The sequence below is a fragment of the Jaculus jaculus genome, chromosome 2, assembly GCF_020740685.1.
Source record: "Jaculus jaculus isolate mJacJac1 chromosome 2, mJacJac1.mat.Y.cur, whole genome shotgun sequence".
In the NCBI taxonomy this organism is placed as follows: Eukaryota; Metazoa; Chordata; class Mammalia; order Rodentia; family Dipodidae; genus Jaculus; species Jaculus jaculus.
Genome location: NC_059103.1, coordinates 3,544,864 through 3,563,373, shown reverse-complemented (window position 1 = coordinate 3,563,373; position 18,510 = coordinate 3,544,864). Strand labels below are relative to the sequence as shown.

General features: G+C 51.2%; 1 protein-coding gene across 1 annotated transcript in view; it reads left to right on the top strand.

Moving 5' to 3' along the window:
- The window catches only part of Tnrc18 (trinucleotide repeat containing 18), a 109,736-nt gene that overhangs the window by 56,062 nt on the left and 35,164 nt on the right, over nt 1-18,510 (top strand). The window contains 5 exon segments of the mRNA XM_045143406.1: nt 8,996-9,171; nt 10,819-10,955; nt 11,157-11,285; nt 13,133-13,310; nt 15,057-15,417. Coding sequence (XP_044999341.1) covers nt 8,996-9,171; nt 10,819-10,955; nt 11,157-11,285; nt 13,133-13,310; nt 15,057-15,417 — 981 coding nt within the window.

Here is an 18,510-nt window from a genome sequence, read left to right as displayed (position 1 = left end):
GATGTTTTAATTTTGAACCCCCCCCCCAGCATATAGATGGCTCAGCCATGTTCTTCTTCTTCTTGTTTAATTTTTCGGGGAGGTTGAGGTACGGTTTCACTGAGGCCCAGGCTGACCTGGCACTCAACTTTGTAGTCTCAGGCTGGCCTCCAACTCAGCAATCCTCCTGCCTGTGCCTCCCAAGTACTGGGGTTAAAGGCATGTGCCACTGCCCCCAGCTTATTTAGCTTAAAAAAAATTATTTTTGTTTATATTTTATTTATTTGTTTGAGAGCGACAGAAAGAGAAAGAGGCAGAGAGAGAGAATGGGCGCGCCAGGGCTTCCAGCCACTGCAAACAAACTCCAGACGCGTGCCCTCCCTTGTGCATCTGGCTAATGTGGGTCCTGGGGAATTGAGCCTCGAACCGGGGTCCTTAGGCTTCACAGGCAAGCGCTTAACCGCTAAGCCATGTCTCCAGCCCTTATTTAACTTTTTATCAACAACTTCCACAAATACAGACAATATACCATGATCATAGTCCCCTCACAAGATTGCCCCCGCCACCTGAATCCCTTCTTTCTAACTGTCTCTTTTCTGTTTTGGTGTCATCATTATTTTCGTTTATTTTTGGCTCCTGTTATGCAGGTCTTGTGTAGATAGTGTCAGCCCCTGTGAGGTCATGAATATCAAGGCCACTGTGTATCAGGATAACTATTACTGTTACTATTTTTTGTTTATTCATTTTGGTTTTCTGAGGTAAGGTCTCACTCTAGCCCAGGCTGACCTGGAATTCACTGTATATTCTCAGGATGGCCTTCTACGTCTGCCTCCCAAGTGCTGGGACTAAAGACCTGTGCTACAACACCCAGCTATTTATTTATTGACTTGAGAGAAAGAGAAGAAAGAGGCAGATAGAGTGACTGGGTACATCAGGGGTTTTAGCCACTGCAAACAAACTCCAGACTCATGTGCCACCCTGTGCATCTAGCTTACATGTATACTGGAGAACTGAACCTGGGTCCTTTTGTTTATTCGTTTGTTTGTTTGGTTTTTTGAGGTAGGGTTTCACTCTAGCCCAGGCTGACCTGGAATTCACTATGGAGTCTCAGGGTGGCCTCGAACTCATGGTGATCTTCCTACCCCTGCCTCCCCAGTGCTGGGATTAAAAGGCGTGCGCCACCATGCCCGACATTGAACCTGGGTCCTTAGACTTCACAGGCAAGTGCCTTAACTGCTAAACCGTCTCTCCAGCCTCACTATTGCTATTTTTTAAAATTATTTATTTGAGAGCGACAGACAGAGAAAGACAGATAGAGGGAGAGAGAGAGAATGGGTACGCCAGGGCCTCCAGCCTCTGCAAACGAACTCCAGACACGTGCGCCCCCTTGTTCATCTGGCTAACGTGGGACCTGGGGAACCGAGCCTCGAACCAGGGTCCTTAGGCTTCACAGGCAAGCGCTTAACCGCTAAGCCAGCTCTCCAGCCCACTATTACTATTTTTTTTTTAAATTATTTATTTATTTATTTGAGAGTGACAGACACAGAGAGAAAGACAGATAGAGAGACAGAATAGGCACGCCAGGGCTTCCAGCCTCTGCAAACGAACTCCAGACGCGTGCGCCCCCTTGTGCATCTGGCTAACGTGGGACCTGGGGAACCGAGCCTCGAACCGGGGTCCTTAGGCTTCACAGGCAAGCACTTAACCGCTAAGCCAGCTCTCCAGCCCACTATTACTATTTTTAATTGTAAACCAGGTTCTGGTGGCCTAGGCCTGTCACCCCAGCAATTTAGGAGGTTGTGGGAAGATAGATGGCAAGTTCCAGGCCTGCCTGGGCTGGAATGAGTCTGAGGCCAGTCTGGGCCACCTAGTAAAACATCGCCTTAAAATAAAAGGTAGGGGCTTCGGGAACTTAGCTTGCAAAGCTTATAGGTCTGCATTCCATTCCCAAGTACCCATGTAAAGCTGGATCCAGAGTGGCACATGTAGCTTTCCTTTTCAGCAGTAGGATACCCAGGCACACCCATGCACACAGGCAAACAAGTAATTTTTTTCTTTGAGATAGGGTTTCACTCTAGTCCAGGCTGGCCTGGAATTCACTCTAGTTTCAGGGTGGCCTCAAACTCACGGCAGTCCTTCTACCTCTCTCCCAAGTGCTGAGATTAAAGGTGTGCTCTACCATGCCCAGCCAAATAACTATTTTTTTAATGAAAGGTGAAAAGAGGGCTGGGGATGAGTATCTGTTTAGAATTGGCCAAAGAAGGTGGGGAGGTGTAGTGCAGGGTTAGAGCACCTGCCTAGAATTCCCAAGTGAGGATATATGGTTCGGTGTTGGGGTGCTTGCCTAGCATGCTTGAGATCATAGGTTTCACCCTCAGTATTGTGAAATACATGGGAAAGTACATGTAACTTAAGGTAGAATTTTGACTGTTTTTAAACAAGTACTAAGCAATAATAATATACATTTTTTTAAAGATTTTAAGCCGGGCATGGTGGCGCACGCCTTTAATCCCAGCACTACGGAGGCAAAGGTAGGAGGATTCCCATGAGTTCAAGGCCACCTTAAGACTCCATAGTGAATTTCAGGTCAGTCTGGGCTGGAGTGAGACACTACCTCGAAAAACCAAAAAAACAAAAAAAACAAAAAACAATTATTTATTTTTATTTTTAAAATTTTTTGTTATTTATTTATTTATTTGAGAGCAACAGACAGAGAGAGAGAAAGAGGCAGATATATAGATAGAGAATGGGCACGCCAGGGCCTCTAGCCACTGCAAAGGAATTCCAGACGTGTGCGCCCCTTGAGCATCTGGCTAACGTGGGTCCTGGGGAATCGAGCCTTGAACTGGGGTCCTTAGGCTTGATAGGCAAGTGCTTAACTGCTAAGCCATCTCTCCAGCCCAAGATTTTATTTTTATCAATTTATTTATTAAAGACGGAGGGAGGGAGGCAGAGAGGTAGAGAGAGAGAGAGAGGAAGAGAATGGGCTTGCCAGGGCCTCTAGCCACTGCAAAGGAATGCATGTGCCACCATGTGCATTTGGCTTACATGGGACCTGGAGAATGGAATCCTGGTCCCTAGGCTTCACAGGCAAGTATCTTAACCGCTAAGCCATCTCTCCAGCCCAGTAATATACATTTATGGGTTTCTAGTGGTAGAATTTCTCTTCTACCTGTGGTGTGGAAAAAGCAGGATTCTTTGGGCTGCAAGAGACAGGTTTTCATTGAAAAGGGCAGAGAGAGGGCCTGGTAGGATGCCTCAGCAGTTAAAGGCACTGACTTGGAAAACCTGCTGTCCCAGGTTCAGTTCCTAAGCCACCCATGTAAAGCCAAGATGTAACAAGCGGCACAGTGTTTGGTGCTCCTTTGCAGCAGCACGAGGCCCTGGTGTGCCCCACCCAGCAACACAGAAAGGCAGAGATTTTGGCCACAAAACATACGTTAGCAGTGACGACGTGGTGTGAGGTGTGACTGGGTCTAGGGCCTCCTTTTTCCTGTGCACTTTCATCCCCTCCATTAGGTTCTCTCCTTGTTCTACTTTCCTCTCTGTTGGCCTCATTTTTAGCAGACTTACTTCCCTCCTGAGGAGTCTGGGGGGGGGGGGTCCAGTAATCCCTCCCAGGCCTGTGCCTGTTCTGCTCTGCTCTGTAGCTCCTGATAGCGACTACTTAATTACTGAACACTCCAGTAACAATGGTCACACTCACCCTCGTGGGCCAATTGGGGTTGATGCTTTTTACAGCTGGGGAGATGGGCCCGGCTGCTTCTTGGCCTTTTGATTTGGGGACCTAAGCTTCTTAAGACAGAACAGGGGCTTAGGGTGGAGGTACGTTGTTGCTGTAACCCCAGCACTTGGGAGGTGGAGGCCAGGGGGTTAAGAGTTCAGCGTTAACTTGCGTGAATTCAAGGGCGGCCAGGGCTACACATGAAGAGGGTTCAGTGGTTAAGAGCGCTCGCTGTGCAAGCTTGAACCCTGGAATTGGGATTCCCAGAGCCACGCCTCTGTAGTCCCAGGGCGCCGGTGGCAGTGGAAGGAGAGTGAAGCATGCTGAAGCTTTCAGGTCATCTGGCATTCGCAGTAGCAGACAGGAGACACTGTCTCCAACAAGGTGCCAGGTGAGGGTTGTCCTCGGACCTCCATCACACCTGTGTCCATGCACACAGGCAGCCTGGGCTGCAGAGAGAGCTCAGGGCCAGCCTGGGGTGGGGAATTGGATAACTCTGTAAAGCTTTTGCCACACAAGCATGAGAACCTGAACTACGGTCCTTGACACCCATGTAAAATGCTGGGCATGGTGGCAGGGTCTAATGGTTCACCAATATGTTTGAATCTTTGAGTTCTGGGATGAGCAAGAGACCCTTCCTTAAAATAAGGTAGCCACCCTGAGAATGCAGAGTGAATTTCTGGTCAGCCTGGGCTAGAGTGAGACCCTACCTCAAAAAAAAAAAAAAAAAAAAGAAAAAGAAAAAAGAAGTAGCAGGGGCTGGTGGGATTGCTTAGTGGTTAAGGCACTTGCCGATGAAGCTCAAGAACCCAGGTTCGACTCCCCAGAACCAATGTAAGCCATTTGCACATGGTGGCACACACATCTAGAGTTCATTTGCATGGGCTAGAGGTCCTGGCATGCCCATTTTCTCTTTCTGTCTTTCATTGATAAGTAAATAAAAATAAGTAAAAAATAAGGTAGAGAGTGATTGAGGAAGACAGCTGATGATGTTGTCTGGCCTCCGTATGCATGTGCTCTATGCACATAGGAGCATGCATGCCTCTAGCCAAGGTTAACCGTGAACTTGTTCATGATGCTGGGATCATTGGTGTGTGCCACCATGCCTACTGAGGAAAAGGGGCTACATACTTACACCTCTGGCCCTTCCTGTAACAGAGCAGCTGTCCCCTGCCTTATAAAGGATACTTTTAAGCAGGGTGGAATTGGGCCAGTCTTTTTCAGTCTGGTATCTACTCTACAAAGCTGGTGGGGGTTTGGTGACCGAATGCCTCAGTTTCTCTAAGGATGTGTAGGAACAAAGCCTGCCTGGCCTGATGGCGCCATCCTGTCCACACCAGTTACTCTGGAGGCTGAGTCTGGAAGATTGGTAGTTCAAAGGGCTACAGAGTGAATTCACAACAATCTGAGTTACCGTCTCAAAAAGAAAAAGGAAAGGAGGGCTGGAGAGATGGCTTAGCGGTTAAGCGCTTGCCTGTGAAGCCTAAGAACCCTGGTTCAAGGCTCGATTTCCTGGGACCCATGTAAGCCAGATGCACAAGGTGGCGCACACATCTGGAGTTCATTTGCAGTGGCTGGAGGCCCTGGCGCGCCCATTCTCTCTCTCCCTCTCTCTCTCTCTCTCTCTCTGTTTGTTGCTAATAAATAAATAAACAAAAAACTTTAGGAAAAAAAAAAAAAGGAAAGGGCTGGGGACAGGGCTCAGTGGTTGAAGGTGTCTGCTTTGTGAGTGTGTCCACCAGAGTTCAACTCCCCAGCACCCATATATGGCCTAATGTTCAGTGGCGCACACATGTGTAATCCCAAGGCACTGACAGCTTCAAGGGTAAGGGGTCGGGAGAAGCCAGAAGTTCACGGGCCTTTCCAGTGGCAAAACAACCAGAGACCCACTGTCTCAAACAAGGTGGGAGGAGAGGACCAGCACCCGAGCTTGCCCTCTGACCTCCACGGGCACACTGTGGCAGGTATGTGACACCCTCCCCCCCCAATAACATAAAAAGTAAAAGGAGAAAAGAAAAAAAGATGGGATGATGGGGTGGGGGCTGGGATGTAGCTCAGTGGTGTGGAGTGCTTGCCTAGCATATGCAGGCCCCAGGTTCAACCCCAAGTGCTACAAAAAAGAAATGAGAGAAGAATATAAAACAAAACAAAATCTTTAGAACAGCGATTCTCATGCGTGGTTTTCCTTCCCTAGGGGATATTGGCAGTATCACTTCTGGACGTCACTGTGTGGGGGTACACTGCTGACCTCTAGTGGGGAAAGGGAAGGGTCTTAGTAACTGTTCTGGGTGGGGACAGCCCACTGCCAAGGGGTCCAGCCAGCCGTGGACAGAGGTGCCATTCATGTTCATCTGCTCAGCCATTTTGAACATGAATGGTCATGTGTTTCTTCTCTTTCTTTCTCAAGCACGTTTGAAACATTCACACATGTCGATCATGTTTTAAACCAGAAGAAAAGGTCAGCTGGAAAATGAAGATAGCTAGGCATGATCTCGCACACACACCTAACGCCAGCCTTTCAGAGGCTAAAACACTAGGGTCTTGAGTTTGAGGCCAGACTGGGCTACATAGTGAAACAAAACACCTCACTAATGATTATAGAGAATTCTAGACTGCTGCTGTTAGGTGAGCCTGGCGTGGTGGCGCACGCCTTTAATCCCAGCACTCGGGAAGCAGAGGTAGGAGGATTGCTGTTAGTTCAAGGCCACCCTGTGACTACAGAGTGAATTCCAGGTCAGCCTGGGCCAGAGTGAGACCCTACCTCGAAAAACCAAAGGAAAAAAAATTGTCAATACTCAATAGTCTAGTATTTTTTTAAAAAACTTTATTTATTTGAGAGAGGGAGAGAGAATGGGTGCACCAGGGTCTCCAGCTACTGCAAACGAACTCCAGATATGTATGCCCCCCCTTGTGCATCTGGCTTATGTGGGTCCTGGGGAATTGAACCAAGGTCCTTTGGCTTTGCAGGCAAATGCCTTAACCGCCAACCCATCTCTCCAGCCCTTTAAAAACAAACAGACAAACAACAACAATATATATATATATATATATACACACACACACACACACACACACACACACACACATACATACATACTAAGCTGGGCGTGGTGGTGCACGCCTTTAATCCCAGCACTCGGCAGGCAGAGGTAGGAGGATCACTGTGTGTTCAAGGCCACCCTGAGACTCCACAGTGAATTCCAGGTCAGCCTGGGCTAGAGCTAGACTGTACCTTAGAAAACCAAGTAATAGTAATAATAATTCATTATTTTATTTGCATGTGTGGGGACACACCAGGGTGTCTTGCTGCTGCAAATGAGCATCTATCTGGCTGTAGGTGGGTGGCTGGGTAATTGAGCTTGACTGAACAGGCTTTGCAAGCAAGCATCTCTTTTTCTTTTAATTTTTATTTATTTATTTGAGAGAGACAGAGAGGGGAATAGAGAAGGGGGGAGAGTGAATAGGTGTGCCAGGGCATACAACCAGTGCAAACGAACTCCAGATGCTCGTACCACCTTGTGCGTCTGGCCTACTTGGGCCCTGGGGTATTGAACCATGGTCCTTTGACTTTGCAGGCAAGTGCCTTAACTGCTAAGCCATCATCTCTTCAGCCCCCAAGCAAGCAGTTGTAATCACTGATTCACCTCCCCAGGCCCAGCAGTCTAGTGTCTTGACCCTCTTGTGTAAGGGTCAAGGTAATAGATATGAGCTAGACCTATTTATTATGTGCTAATATAAAAGAAATGTTAAGTAGAAAAAAAGGGAAGGAATGATAAGTGATATGTGTTGATTGATGACATTTTGATGTTTATATAGGCTGCCAGGTATGTCAGGAATGTTGGAACATGCATGGACATTTCTGGAACTGCCTGGCAGATACTGCCTGACAGTGGCCTCTCCCGGGGAGTTAACTGTGTCATGGAGAAAGTCCCTTGTTTTGGTTGCCCCTCTCTTCCTCCCTCCCTCCCTCCCTTCCTTCTTTCCTTTCTCTCTCTTTCCTTCTTTCTTTCTTTCTTTCTTTCTTTCTTTCTTTCTTTCTTTCTTTCTTTCCTTCTTTCTCTCCCTCCCTCCCTCCCTTCCTCCCTCCCTCCCCCCCCCCTCTCTCTCTCTTTTTCTTTCTTTTGGTTTTTCAAGGTAGGGTCTCATTCTAGCCTAGGCTGACCTGGAATTCACTATGTAGTCTCAGGGTGGCCTTGAACTCATGGTGATCCTCCTACTTCTGCCTCCCCAGTGCTGGGATTAAAGGTGTGCACCACTATGCCTGGCTTGGTTGCCCCTTTCTCCTTGGTTTGTGCTTCTTTTTCCCCCTGGGATTTAAGAAAAATGTTTTTATTTATTTCCAAACACAGAGAGGGAGATAAAGGGGGGAGGGAGAATGGGTGCATAAGGGCCTCCAGCTGCTGCGAAGGAACACCGTATGCATGTGCTACTTTGTGCATCTGGCTTTATGTGGGTACCATGGTATCGAACCCAGGCCTTCAGGCATTGTAAGCAAGTCCTTTACCACTGAGCCATCTTTCCAGCTCTTCCACCTGGGCTTTTGGAGACAGGACCTTAAATTTGCTATGTAGCCAAGGATGACCTTGAACTTCTAATTCTCCTGCCTCCACCTCCTAAGTGCTGAGACTATAGGCACGCACCACCATACCCAGTTTATGAGGTGCTGGGGATCAAACTAATCTATATTTAGTAGTCTTTCCTTGACTTTTTAAAAATATTTCATTTATTTATTTATGAGAGAGAGAGAATGGGCACGTCAGGGCCTCTAGCCACTGCTAATGAACTCCAGATATATGTGCCGCCTCGTGCATCTGTTTTACGTGGGTCCTGGGGAATCAAATCTGGGTCCTTAGGCTTTGCAGGCAAGTGCCTTAACCACTAAGCCATCTCCATCCCTCCTTGACGTTTTAATTTGAGACAGGTCTTTGTAGTCTCAGGTGCACCTCGAACTCTTGATTCTCCTGCCCCAGCTTCTCAAGTGCTGGGGTGACAGGTGTTTGCCACCATATTTGGTCGCCTGGACTTTTCACCCCCAGGTGGAAATTGAAATACAGACATGCAGAGAGAATGCACAGTCCTGGGCAGAACCTTCGTTGTCCTGTGGTGGCCCAGGAGGTTTTGCTGAGGAGAAAACAGCCCCCCATCTCTTGGTGACACATGGTGTAGAGACAAGATTGCTCTGTGTCCTGTGTTTGAGCCTTGTCTCTGGAGATTTGGCCCTGTGCCTTGCACCTTGGAACCATCTCAGTCCAGCTGGCCCAAGGCTCACCCATCTCCCACCCGCCCCCACAGGTGCAGAGCCAAGCTTGGCTGTGCGGCCCTCCCTGGAGAGCCTGCTGGCGGCCAGCAGCCACATGCTGAAGGAGGTGCTGGACAACCCCCTGGTGGACCCACTCAAGAACCTGCGGCTCCCTCGCGAGCTGAACCCAAACAAGAAGTACAGTTGGATGCAGAAGAAGGAGGAGCGGGTGAGCCATGCTGGCCTTTCTTGCCCCCGGTGGACTCAGGGTGGAGGTCGGGTGGGAGTCATACCACGTAAGGTGCCATCTTGCCAGGGCACAGCTGGCCTTGGAGTCACCTTTGTCCAGCTTCCTCAACCTACTTGCTGTGTGGTCTAGGGCAGGGTGTTTTCCCTCTCTGGACTTTGGTTATCATTCTGATACCATGTTAGGCATGTCCCATGGGTACAGTGTGATGGACTGGGAAGAAAGCATCAGGAAACTGGGTCTGGGTCTGCCCTTTGATACCTGTAGGGCTCTGGGCATAAATCACACTCCTTGTGTGCTTAAGACAGGCAAGGGTGCTGCATTTAGTCATGACATCTTAGTGTTGACACCACTCTGTCAAGTCGATATTAGGCTCCTTGATGTAGAAAGGAGGCAGAGTCCACAGCTGGCATGCTGCATTGATGGGCTAGATGGGCATGTGGCCCATACCTACAATCCCAGCACTGGAGAACTGGGCAAGAGGATTGCCATGAGTTCCAGGCCAGCCTGAGCTACAGTGAGACCTCTGTCTCTAAGAAGAACAGTCAGGAGTGGTGGCGCACGCCTTTAATCCCAGCACTCAGGAGGCAGAGGGAGGAGGATCGCCATGAGTTTGAGGCCACCCTGAGACTATGTAGTGAATTCCAGGTCAGCCTGGGTTAGAGTGAGACCCTACCTTGAAACACAACCCCCCCCCCAAAAAAAAAAGAATTTAAAAAGGGGCCCTGAGGAGGAGATCGTACAGTGGTTAAAGATGCTTGCTTGCAAAGCCTGCCAGCCAAGGTTCAATCCCCTAAACCACCATTTAAGCCAGATGGCAAAAAGTAGCATAGGGGATCCGGTGTGGTGGTGCCCACCTTTAATGCCAGCACCGAGGAGGCAGAGGTAGATCACCATGAGTTCAAGGCCTGAGACTACATGGTGAATTCCAGGTCAGCCTGGGTTAGAGAGAGACCCTACCTCAAAACACAAAACAGAACAAAGCACAAGGGTAGGGTGTGTGTTTGACTTCTACACACAGAGCCTGGCGTGCTCATGTGTGTGCACATACAGGCCCATACATTCTACACACAGAGAGCCTGGCGTGCTCATGTGTGTGCACATACAGGCCCATACATTCTACACACAGAGAGCCTGGTGTGCTCATGTGTGTGCATATACAGGCCCATACACACATACGAGAAAATGGATTAAAAAAAAACAAAACAAAACTCAGAGATGTGGTGGCGCACATCTTTAACCCCAGCACTCGGGAGGCAGAGGTAGGAGGATCGCCGTGACTTCGAGACCACCCTGAGACTACATAGTGAGTTCCAGGGCAGCCTGGGCTAGAGTGAGACCCTACCTCGAGAAACCAAAAGAAGAAGAAACAAACAAAATTAAGTCTTGCCTGGGCTTGCACCCCAGCATCACATAAAACCAGTATAGTGGGTGCGTATCTTTCACCCCCAACACTCCTGAGATGGAGGCAAGAGAATCAGGCATTCAGAGTCATCTTTGGCTACACGGTGAGCGTCTGAGCTCCATGAGGCCCTTATGGGGGAGCAGCGATGGGGTTTGAGCCTGCTCTGTGTGACCCTAAAGATGTCCGCACCCTCACCTGTGTCTCCTCCTTGGTGCTCCCTCCAGATGTACGCCATGAAGTCCTCCCTGGAGGACATGGCTGCGCTGGAGCTGGACTTCCGCATGCGGCTGGCCGAGGTGCAGCGACAGTACAAAGAGAAGCAGCGGGAGCTCATCAAGCTGCAGCGCCGCCGGGACTCTGGGTGAGTGGGTCCCCAGCCCCCCCGCCGTGGGGCGTGCCCTCCCACTGGTCAGGCGCCCAGTTGGTAGGTTGGCTGTGGCAGCCGTCAGGTGTGTGTGTGGACCCAAGTGACGTGTGTCTGTGCTTGTACGTGTGGCGTGTGCCCACCTCTGCACCCCACTCCACCCCCAGGTTCACAGCCAAGCCTGTGATTCTTTTTAAGGGACAGGCACGAGGATCCCCATAGAAGCTTGGCACGCAGAGGCCCTGGCAGGCCACGGAAACGGACCCACACCCCGAGCGCCCTGTCGCCCCCCCGCCAGAGAGGGAAGAGACACAGCAGTAGCGGAAAGTAAGGCTGGCCCCTCGGTGGGTCGGGGACTGGCACCCAGCTCGGAGGGGAGGACAGGGCCCTGTGTGGTGCCTTCTGCTGGGCACCAAGGACCTTGTGTCTGGGCCCTGATCCCTGAACGGCAGCTCCCAGGGAGCCTGCCGTGCTGCCCAGGCTAGCAGGGCAAGCGAGGCAAGCGGAGAGGTCTTCCCAGGGCGCATCCCCAGTGCTCGGTCCGTCTTTCTGCTCACTTTCTCTCTACCAGATACTAATTTCTGCTCTTCTCCTTGAGGCGCCTCCCACTCAGCTGCCAGCCTACCTGGGACAGGCTTGGGAATCATACTGCTGTTTGGGTCCCTCTGTCCTGGATGCGTCCCTGTCCTTCTGGTGCATCCTTCCCTAGACCCAGGCTGCTTCTTGCTTTTGGGGGACAAGGTCCTCTTGGGTGCCCTTCATGGGGCACTTCTGGAGGTTGTCTAAACTCTGGCTGGAATGGGAGCTTTTTCTCCAGGGCCAGATGTCCAGACAAGCTCCAGCCTGTCTCTGTGCCTCTTCACAGGTAGATGAGGGCCATTGAGGCAGGAGGTTGGGGTGAGCTCTCTTCCACTTGGGACTTAAGGGTAGAGGGATACTAGGCAGCCCAGTCTTTGAAACCTGAGGGAGACTTGGGGCTTCCTGGGCACAGTAGATGCAACAGAACAGCCACAGTCTTGTCAGGGTAGGATGATTCCCACATGGTCACATCTCGTATTTAATTGTCGATACGACTGGCAGTGGAGAAAGGACAGAGAGGAAGACATTAGTCACCAGCCCCAGGAGGGTTGGGCCGAGAGCAAGCATCTGGGGCTACCAGACTGCAGCCCTTAGTGGTTAGGTGTGTGGACTCACCACGGGTGCGGCGGGGGTGGGGTGAACTTCCTGCTCTGAGGTCACTCCCACCCCGTTCTGTGACCTCGAGCCACGTGTTACCCTTTTCAAGCCTGTTTCCTCATCTGTGCAAAAATAATACGTAGGACTGGGGAAGATGGCTCAGTGGATAAAAACACTTGCCGTGCAAGATGAGGACGAGTGTTCGAATCCCAACGTGCACATAAATACCGGGTGGTCTTGGCGACCCCCCGTCATCCCCAGCTTGCGTGAGGTGGAGACAGGGAAACAAAACCCTGAGCAAAGACCAGCTTTGGGCTAGTGAGACACCCAAGAGGAGATGGGAGGGACCCCAGTGTGGAGCTCCGGCCTGTACACACACACATACACACACACACCCTACATAAAAGCACACAAGTACATAGAATAGTGCAGTGTTACGTAGCTAAAACGTAAAACCCAGTCCAAGACAAAATGCCTGCACCAGGCAGAGGTGATTTCTGGTTGAGCTTCAGCTGTAAGCCAGGGAGAAGACCTAGAGAAGCCTCTGTGTCCCGCTGCCTGACCCTCGAGAAGGGGCCAGCGTCGTGGCCTGCCCTTCATGCCAGCTGTCGGTTTTAACTCCTGCCCACCCTAGCATTTCTGACCTTTGCTCTTGCCACATTCGGATAAAGAGATGACTTTACCAGTTGAAGATGAGTGTGTCTGTGTGTTGTGTGTGTGTGTGTGTGAACTTACAAGAGAGAGGCCAGTGGAGGAGGGCGCTGCCTTGAAGGTTTGATTGTTCTTTCGTATTAAACTCTTAATTCTGCCTCATTCACACACATCCCAGCATTCCCACACGGTAGGTGGTTTTATGAAACCTGACTCTCCGGTGGATCCTTCTGGCAGCCTTCGTGGTGTTTCTTCCATGTCCAGAGCCCAGGTCGTCAGGGTGGACCCCTCACTCTTGAGTGTGGGCCTGGGCAAGGGTGCTGACCCTTGGTGTGCTTGCATTTCAGGCTGAGCAGCAAGGCCCTGCTGACGGCGGACGACTGCGAGCTGGGGGGAGGGCTGAGGAAGAGGCACAAGGGGCCCGAGGAGGAGCACGGCGGCCTCGGCCTCGCTGCGACGGGGAAAGCCGGCGGGAGGAACCAGAGCTGGGACGCGCTCGAGGCCTCGTCCGACTTCATGAGTCAGGTAGGTGCGCGCTCTTGCAGATGTGCTTGGTCCCACCGTGGAGGGCTGGAGGTTGTGCCTGGGAGAATGCACATTCCATCCGCAGGTCCGTTTGCCCTCCAGCTGCATAGGAACTGTAGGTCTGGGGCTGCGGAGATGCCTCGGTAAAGTGCTTGTCTTACAAACACGATGGCCTGAGTGTGATCCCCAGAATCCACATTAAATGTCAGGCATGGTGATGTGTTCTTGTAAACTCAGCGCCGGGGAAGGAGTAGAAAGTGGAGGCTCCTGCCGGAGGCTCACTGGCCAGCCAGTCCAGCTACATGGTGAACTCCAGGCCAGTGAGAGATCCTGTCCAAAAACCAGGTGGCTGGCATTCCTGACAAAGGATACCCGAAGTTGTCCTCTGGCCTCTCCACACATGCGCATGCACAAACGCACGCTTATACATAACATGTACACCATCTACACACACACAAACTGTAAGAATGGTTGCCTCATTGAGAGGTAAATTAAAGCCTAGAGGAAACCAGGACCTTGGCCAAGTAACTCAGTCTTGTAGGCAGAGGTAGCGCTGAAGGCTCCGTCCACCTGTGTGCACTTAACCCTTCGCTCAAGCCGAGCAGGGCGGCTGCAAGTTCTTACGGAAATCACACACCTGCTGTTTTTAGCAGCATAATTGTTTAATCAGTAGCTTCAGCACCGCAGAGTTCTAAGAAACAAGGGTTTTATTGTAATTTCCTCTGCAGATTCTTTAGGGGTAACGGGGTGAGAGCTAAGCCTCTTGATTTTTCTTACTTCTGCAGAGTGTTGAGACCATCCACTTAAGGTCCCAGTCTCCAAGTCTGACTTGCCTCGCCTCGCCACTTCTCCCTGTCAAGCCTGGCGCAGAGTCAAGGCAGGGAGGGTTTGGGGCGGTTGAGTCACCAGAGGGGAACCCATGGGGAGGCTGGGCCCAGGGCGACAAAGAGCGCCAGTTTTCCCCTCTCAAATTCTAGTGAGGGACTCTTTTGTCATTGTTTTAGATGATGCTGTCCCAACTCCTTTCCTCCTCCTGACATGCCACCTGATTAAAGATAATAGAGCTAGCCTGTCGAAATGCAAGGCATCAACTGCACATTTCAACAAACGAGTACAGTTGGCGATGGATGTGCAAGCAGGAATTTAATCTGTGAAATCTCTAATCATTCCTTCTGCTGCAGACATCCAAGGCGCAGTCCAGGCGTTTTCTTGGCAGCTCTGGCCCATTTAGTTGGACAGGCTGGTTTAGACCGAGCAGCCGTCTCCGTCAGCTGCTGTAGGTGGTTAAGAGAAGCAGATTGAGCCTGCTCTGATCTCAGTTTTCAGTCTTGGTTCTCTTCCTCCTCTGCTCATCCAGCTACCTTCTCCAGACCATCTGTTTGCTTAAAGCTCTTCTCTGGGAAGAACCAGACAAGGGCCATAGAAAGCTAGGAGGGTGGAAATGCTAGTGCCGGTGACAATTGTAACCATGGTAACAGCCATTTAATATGTGGTGACTACAGGGCAGGCATTTTGATAAGCACTTTATGAGCCTTGTCTCAGTTTATCTTCAGAACGACCCGGTGATGCTCGCACACACGTGTCTCCATTTTAGAGTGGATTGAGGCTGAGTTCAGCACTTTGCCACAAGTCATGAAGGCACAGGGAAAGATCCGATCCCGCTTAGAGGGTCAGCATTGGGTACTGAAAACCATGACGTCTTGTTTGGTCTCATGTCTTACTCTGTGACCCAACTTCCCTCTCCAGCTAAAGATTAAGAAGAAGAAGTTGGCCAGCGACCAGGAGCAGTTGGCGAGCAAGCTAGATAAAGCCCTCTCCCTCACAAAGCAGGACAAGTTGAAGTCACCTTTCAAGTTTTCGGACAGTCCCGGGGGCAAATCCAAAACTAGCGGGGGCTGCGGCAGGTTCCTGACTCCGTATGAGAGTCTGCTGGGCAAGGACAGAAAAGCTCTGGCCAAAGGGCTCGGCCTCTCTCTGAAACCCTCCAGAGAAGGTAAACACAAAAGGGCCGCCAAAGCCAGGAAGATGGAGGTGGGGCTCAAGGTCAGAGGCCAGTCCAAGACTGCGCATTCTCCATTTGCCTCGGAAGTGAGCAGCTACTCCTACAGTAAGTAGTGGACACAGCGCCACCACGGGTCACTCTTGCTCTGGTTTCCTCTGCTTTATTTTCCTCTTTCACCTGTGTTCTGTCCCTAAAGGTGAAAGTGCGTGCGTGCGTGCTCGCTCGCTCTGGAAGCATAAATGTCTGTGTCGGGCAGGCGTGGTGGTGCTGGCCAGGCACCTGTGATTGGCACGTAGCAGTGGACGTCCCGTTGCCTGGTGGAGGCCATCGTCACAGAGGCCCTGTGCTGCAGAGTTTGGCCGCTGCTCCGCTTAGAGAGGGAGTCCTGGCGAGTGGCTGCTTTTGAGTGCTGGTGATAACAGGCTGCATTGGTCACAGAAGCTTGTAGTGTTACTCCTTACCGGTTCCAGAGTGGTGCCTTTACCGGGGTCCTGGGCACAGGGCCTCATGAGCTTGCTTTCACTGAGTCTGTGACAGCCCCTCAAGGAGTCCTGAAGCTGGAGGGACCAGGCAGAGTTGAGCTAGGGTTAAGGTTGGCTCTGTCAGACCCACCTGCCCGGTGGCGCTCTGTGCCATGAGAGACTGGTTCCCACTCGTCCCTTGCCAGAGCCGTGCACGAGGAGGGAGTGGTTGGGGTGCACTGGCCCGTGGGACTGCAGGGCAGGGTCTGTGTCGTTTAAGCAGACTGCCGTGTTGGCGCGCCCTTGTGGCTTCCTGGGTGAGGCAGGTCACCGTGGCCTCTGGTGGCGCTCGGGCTGCAGCATCACAGCTGTTACTCAGTTTTTCTGCATGAGCCTCTTATGTCCCCAAGAGTCAGATACTTAAGGACGTGGCTGCTGTGGGAAGGCAGGAGGAGCTTATCTTGTCCAACCCATGTCAGTCATGGTCACTGTGGGAGGCCCCAGGGTTTGAGTTATCTTCTGACAGTTTCATTGTGCCTGGGCTCTGGTTCTTGGTTTGGATGTGAGTTTGGATTTCAAGCGCAATAAATCAGTGTGTTCAATGTTTCCCCCTTCGTTTTTCTCTTGCTTCCCCCTCCTACTTTTGAGGTGGTAGGGAGATGATCCCAGAGTCTAATTATGGTAGCCAGTCAAGAGCTCTACCACTGAGCTCTATCCTCAGCCTTGATTTTCATCTCATTTTACCTCTGTCTTATTCCACCTCCCCACCTCAATACTGTGTTGCCGATGTTGGTCTGGAGCTCACTGTTTAGCCCAGGCTGCTTGTGAAGTCTCAGCTCTCCCACCTCTACCTTCTGAGTGCTGGGATTACAGGCATGTGCCACCATGCCTCGGCTCTCTTGATTTTTTTTGTTTTTTTTTTTTTTTATTCCCTTGAAATAGGGCCTTGCTCTAGCTTGGGCTGATGTGGAATTCACTGTGTAGTCTCACGCTGGCCTCGAACTCTCGGTGATCCTCCTACCTCTACCTGTGCTGGGACTAAAGGCATGTGCCACCATGCCTGGCTCATGTGTTTTCCTAAGGAAAGAAAACGCAAGTGTTAGGGTGGAGAGATGGCTCAGTGGCTAACGTGCTTGCTGTGCATCAATTTGGATCCCAGAGACCATGCTGGACGCTCTAGCGCCTTTAATTCCAGTGCGCCTACGATGAGATGGGTGGTCTAGGCAGAACTGTCCAGAAGCTTGTGGGTCAGCTAACCTGGCAAGTGGAGCACTGAGCAATGAAACAAGGACCCTGCCTCAAACAAGGCTGGAGGTGAAAGCAGACTGCTGACCACATGTGCACTGTGGCATGTGCACACCTGGACTCCCAGAGAACATGCCCATGCGTGCACGCAAAGAAAGTACAAGTGGAGTTCAGACATCGCCATTTGCTTCCAGGGATGTTGGCAGTCTTCAGCGAGCTCCTGTGCATGCCGCTGGCTCGGGTGCCGTGCCCGCTGCACGGTTTTGTTCCCCGGGCTGTTTGTTTCTGTCATCCGGGTCCTTATGCCCCCAGGGCTGATGCTGCTGGCGGGAGCGAGACAGACATCCTGTGTGTGCCTTGCGTTCCAGGAACCCATGAGACTGATAGTTTCACTGCCTCTCGCATCTGGATGGCTGTGATCAGATGGTCTGCTGAGACCATTAGCCACGGGCAGGCCCAAGGAGAGGAGGGCCGTTGCAGGGCTTGTGGCAGGAAGTAGAAGAGACGATGGGGTCCTCTTGTTTTCCAGTTTGGGGTACAGAGCATGAGTGTCATGCCTGGTGGATTCTGGTAGAAAGCCAGGTTGGGTGGCTGCTGCCTGCCAGCATCTTGAGCCTTGGATATGGCTTTGGGGAGACTATGGCAAAGGCTGGTGGTTTGGTGGAACTTGACTTTGTCCTAACCTTGATCCGCCAGGCCATCCTGAAATTGGAATCTTGGTTGGAGTTGAAAGCTAGGGGTGTTGCTGAGGTAGGTGAGGGACACCATGTGGCACCACATGCATGTGCTGGTTTCTCTTGGATTTGGAAATGGCTGGTGTTGCCAGACCTGTAGCTGCGTGTATCGATGTCCTCGTGGTTGGCGTGGGTTGTCCGAGATCAAGGGATTTCCGTCTTGGAATGCGGCCCTTTCTTCTCCTCTTGCTCAACAGCCCAGCATGTAAAACGGATCAAGTTGGCTTATGTTTGGGTTGAGGTTGGAAGGGACAGGAGCTATGTCTCCCTGTTGGGCTTTCCTCCCAGGAAGATGTGAAAACTCTGGCCTTTGATCAAATATGGGACTGGAGACTTGGGGGAAGCCCTTGGCGATGTGCTGCCCAGCCAGCTTTCTTGATGGAAAGGTGTGTGTGTGAGCCCCTAGCTTTGATATCATTTGTTGGGCACCTTGGTGTCCTCTTACCACAGTGCATTTGAAGCCACTTCAAGCTGCTCTTTCCATGAAGCTGAGCAGCAAGGAGTTGGGAAGAGATGTTTATGATTGGCTGTGGTGAGCCATGTCGCTTCCCAAATGGAGCAACTGGGCTGTGAAAAAGAGAATCACATGCCTGTGGCCACCCGTGTCCTGGAAGACGCCTTCCTGAGAACGAGGGGCCTCTGTCCTCTCTTGCGGTAGCTGGAGAGGTGGATGTGGCCAAGGTGGGTAATGCCAGCAGCACCCTACCTGGGAAGGTCTAGCTCCGTGCTTGGAGGCCTCTCCAGGCCAGGAGGAAAGC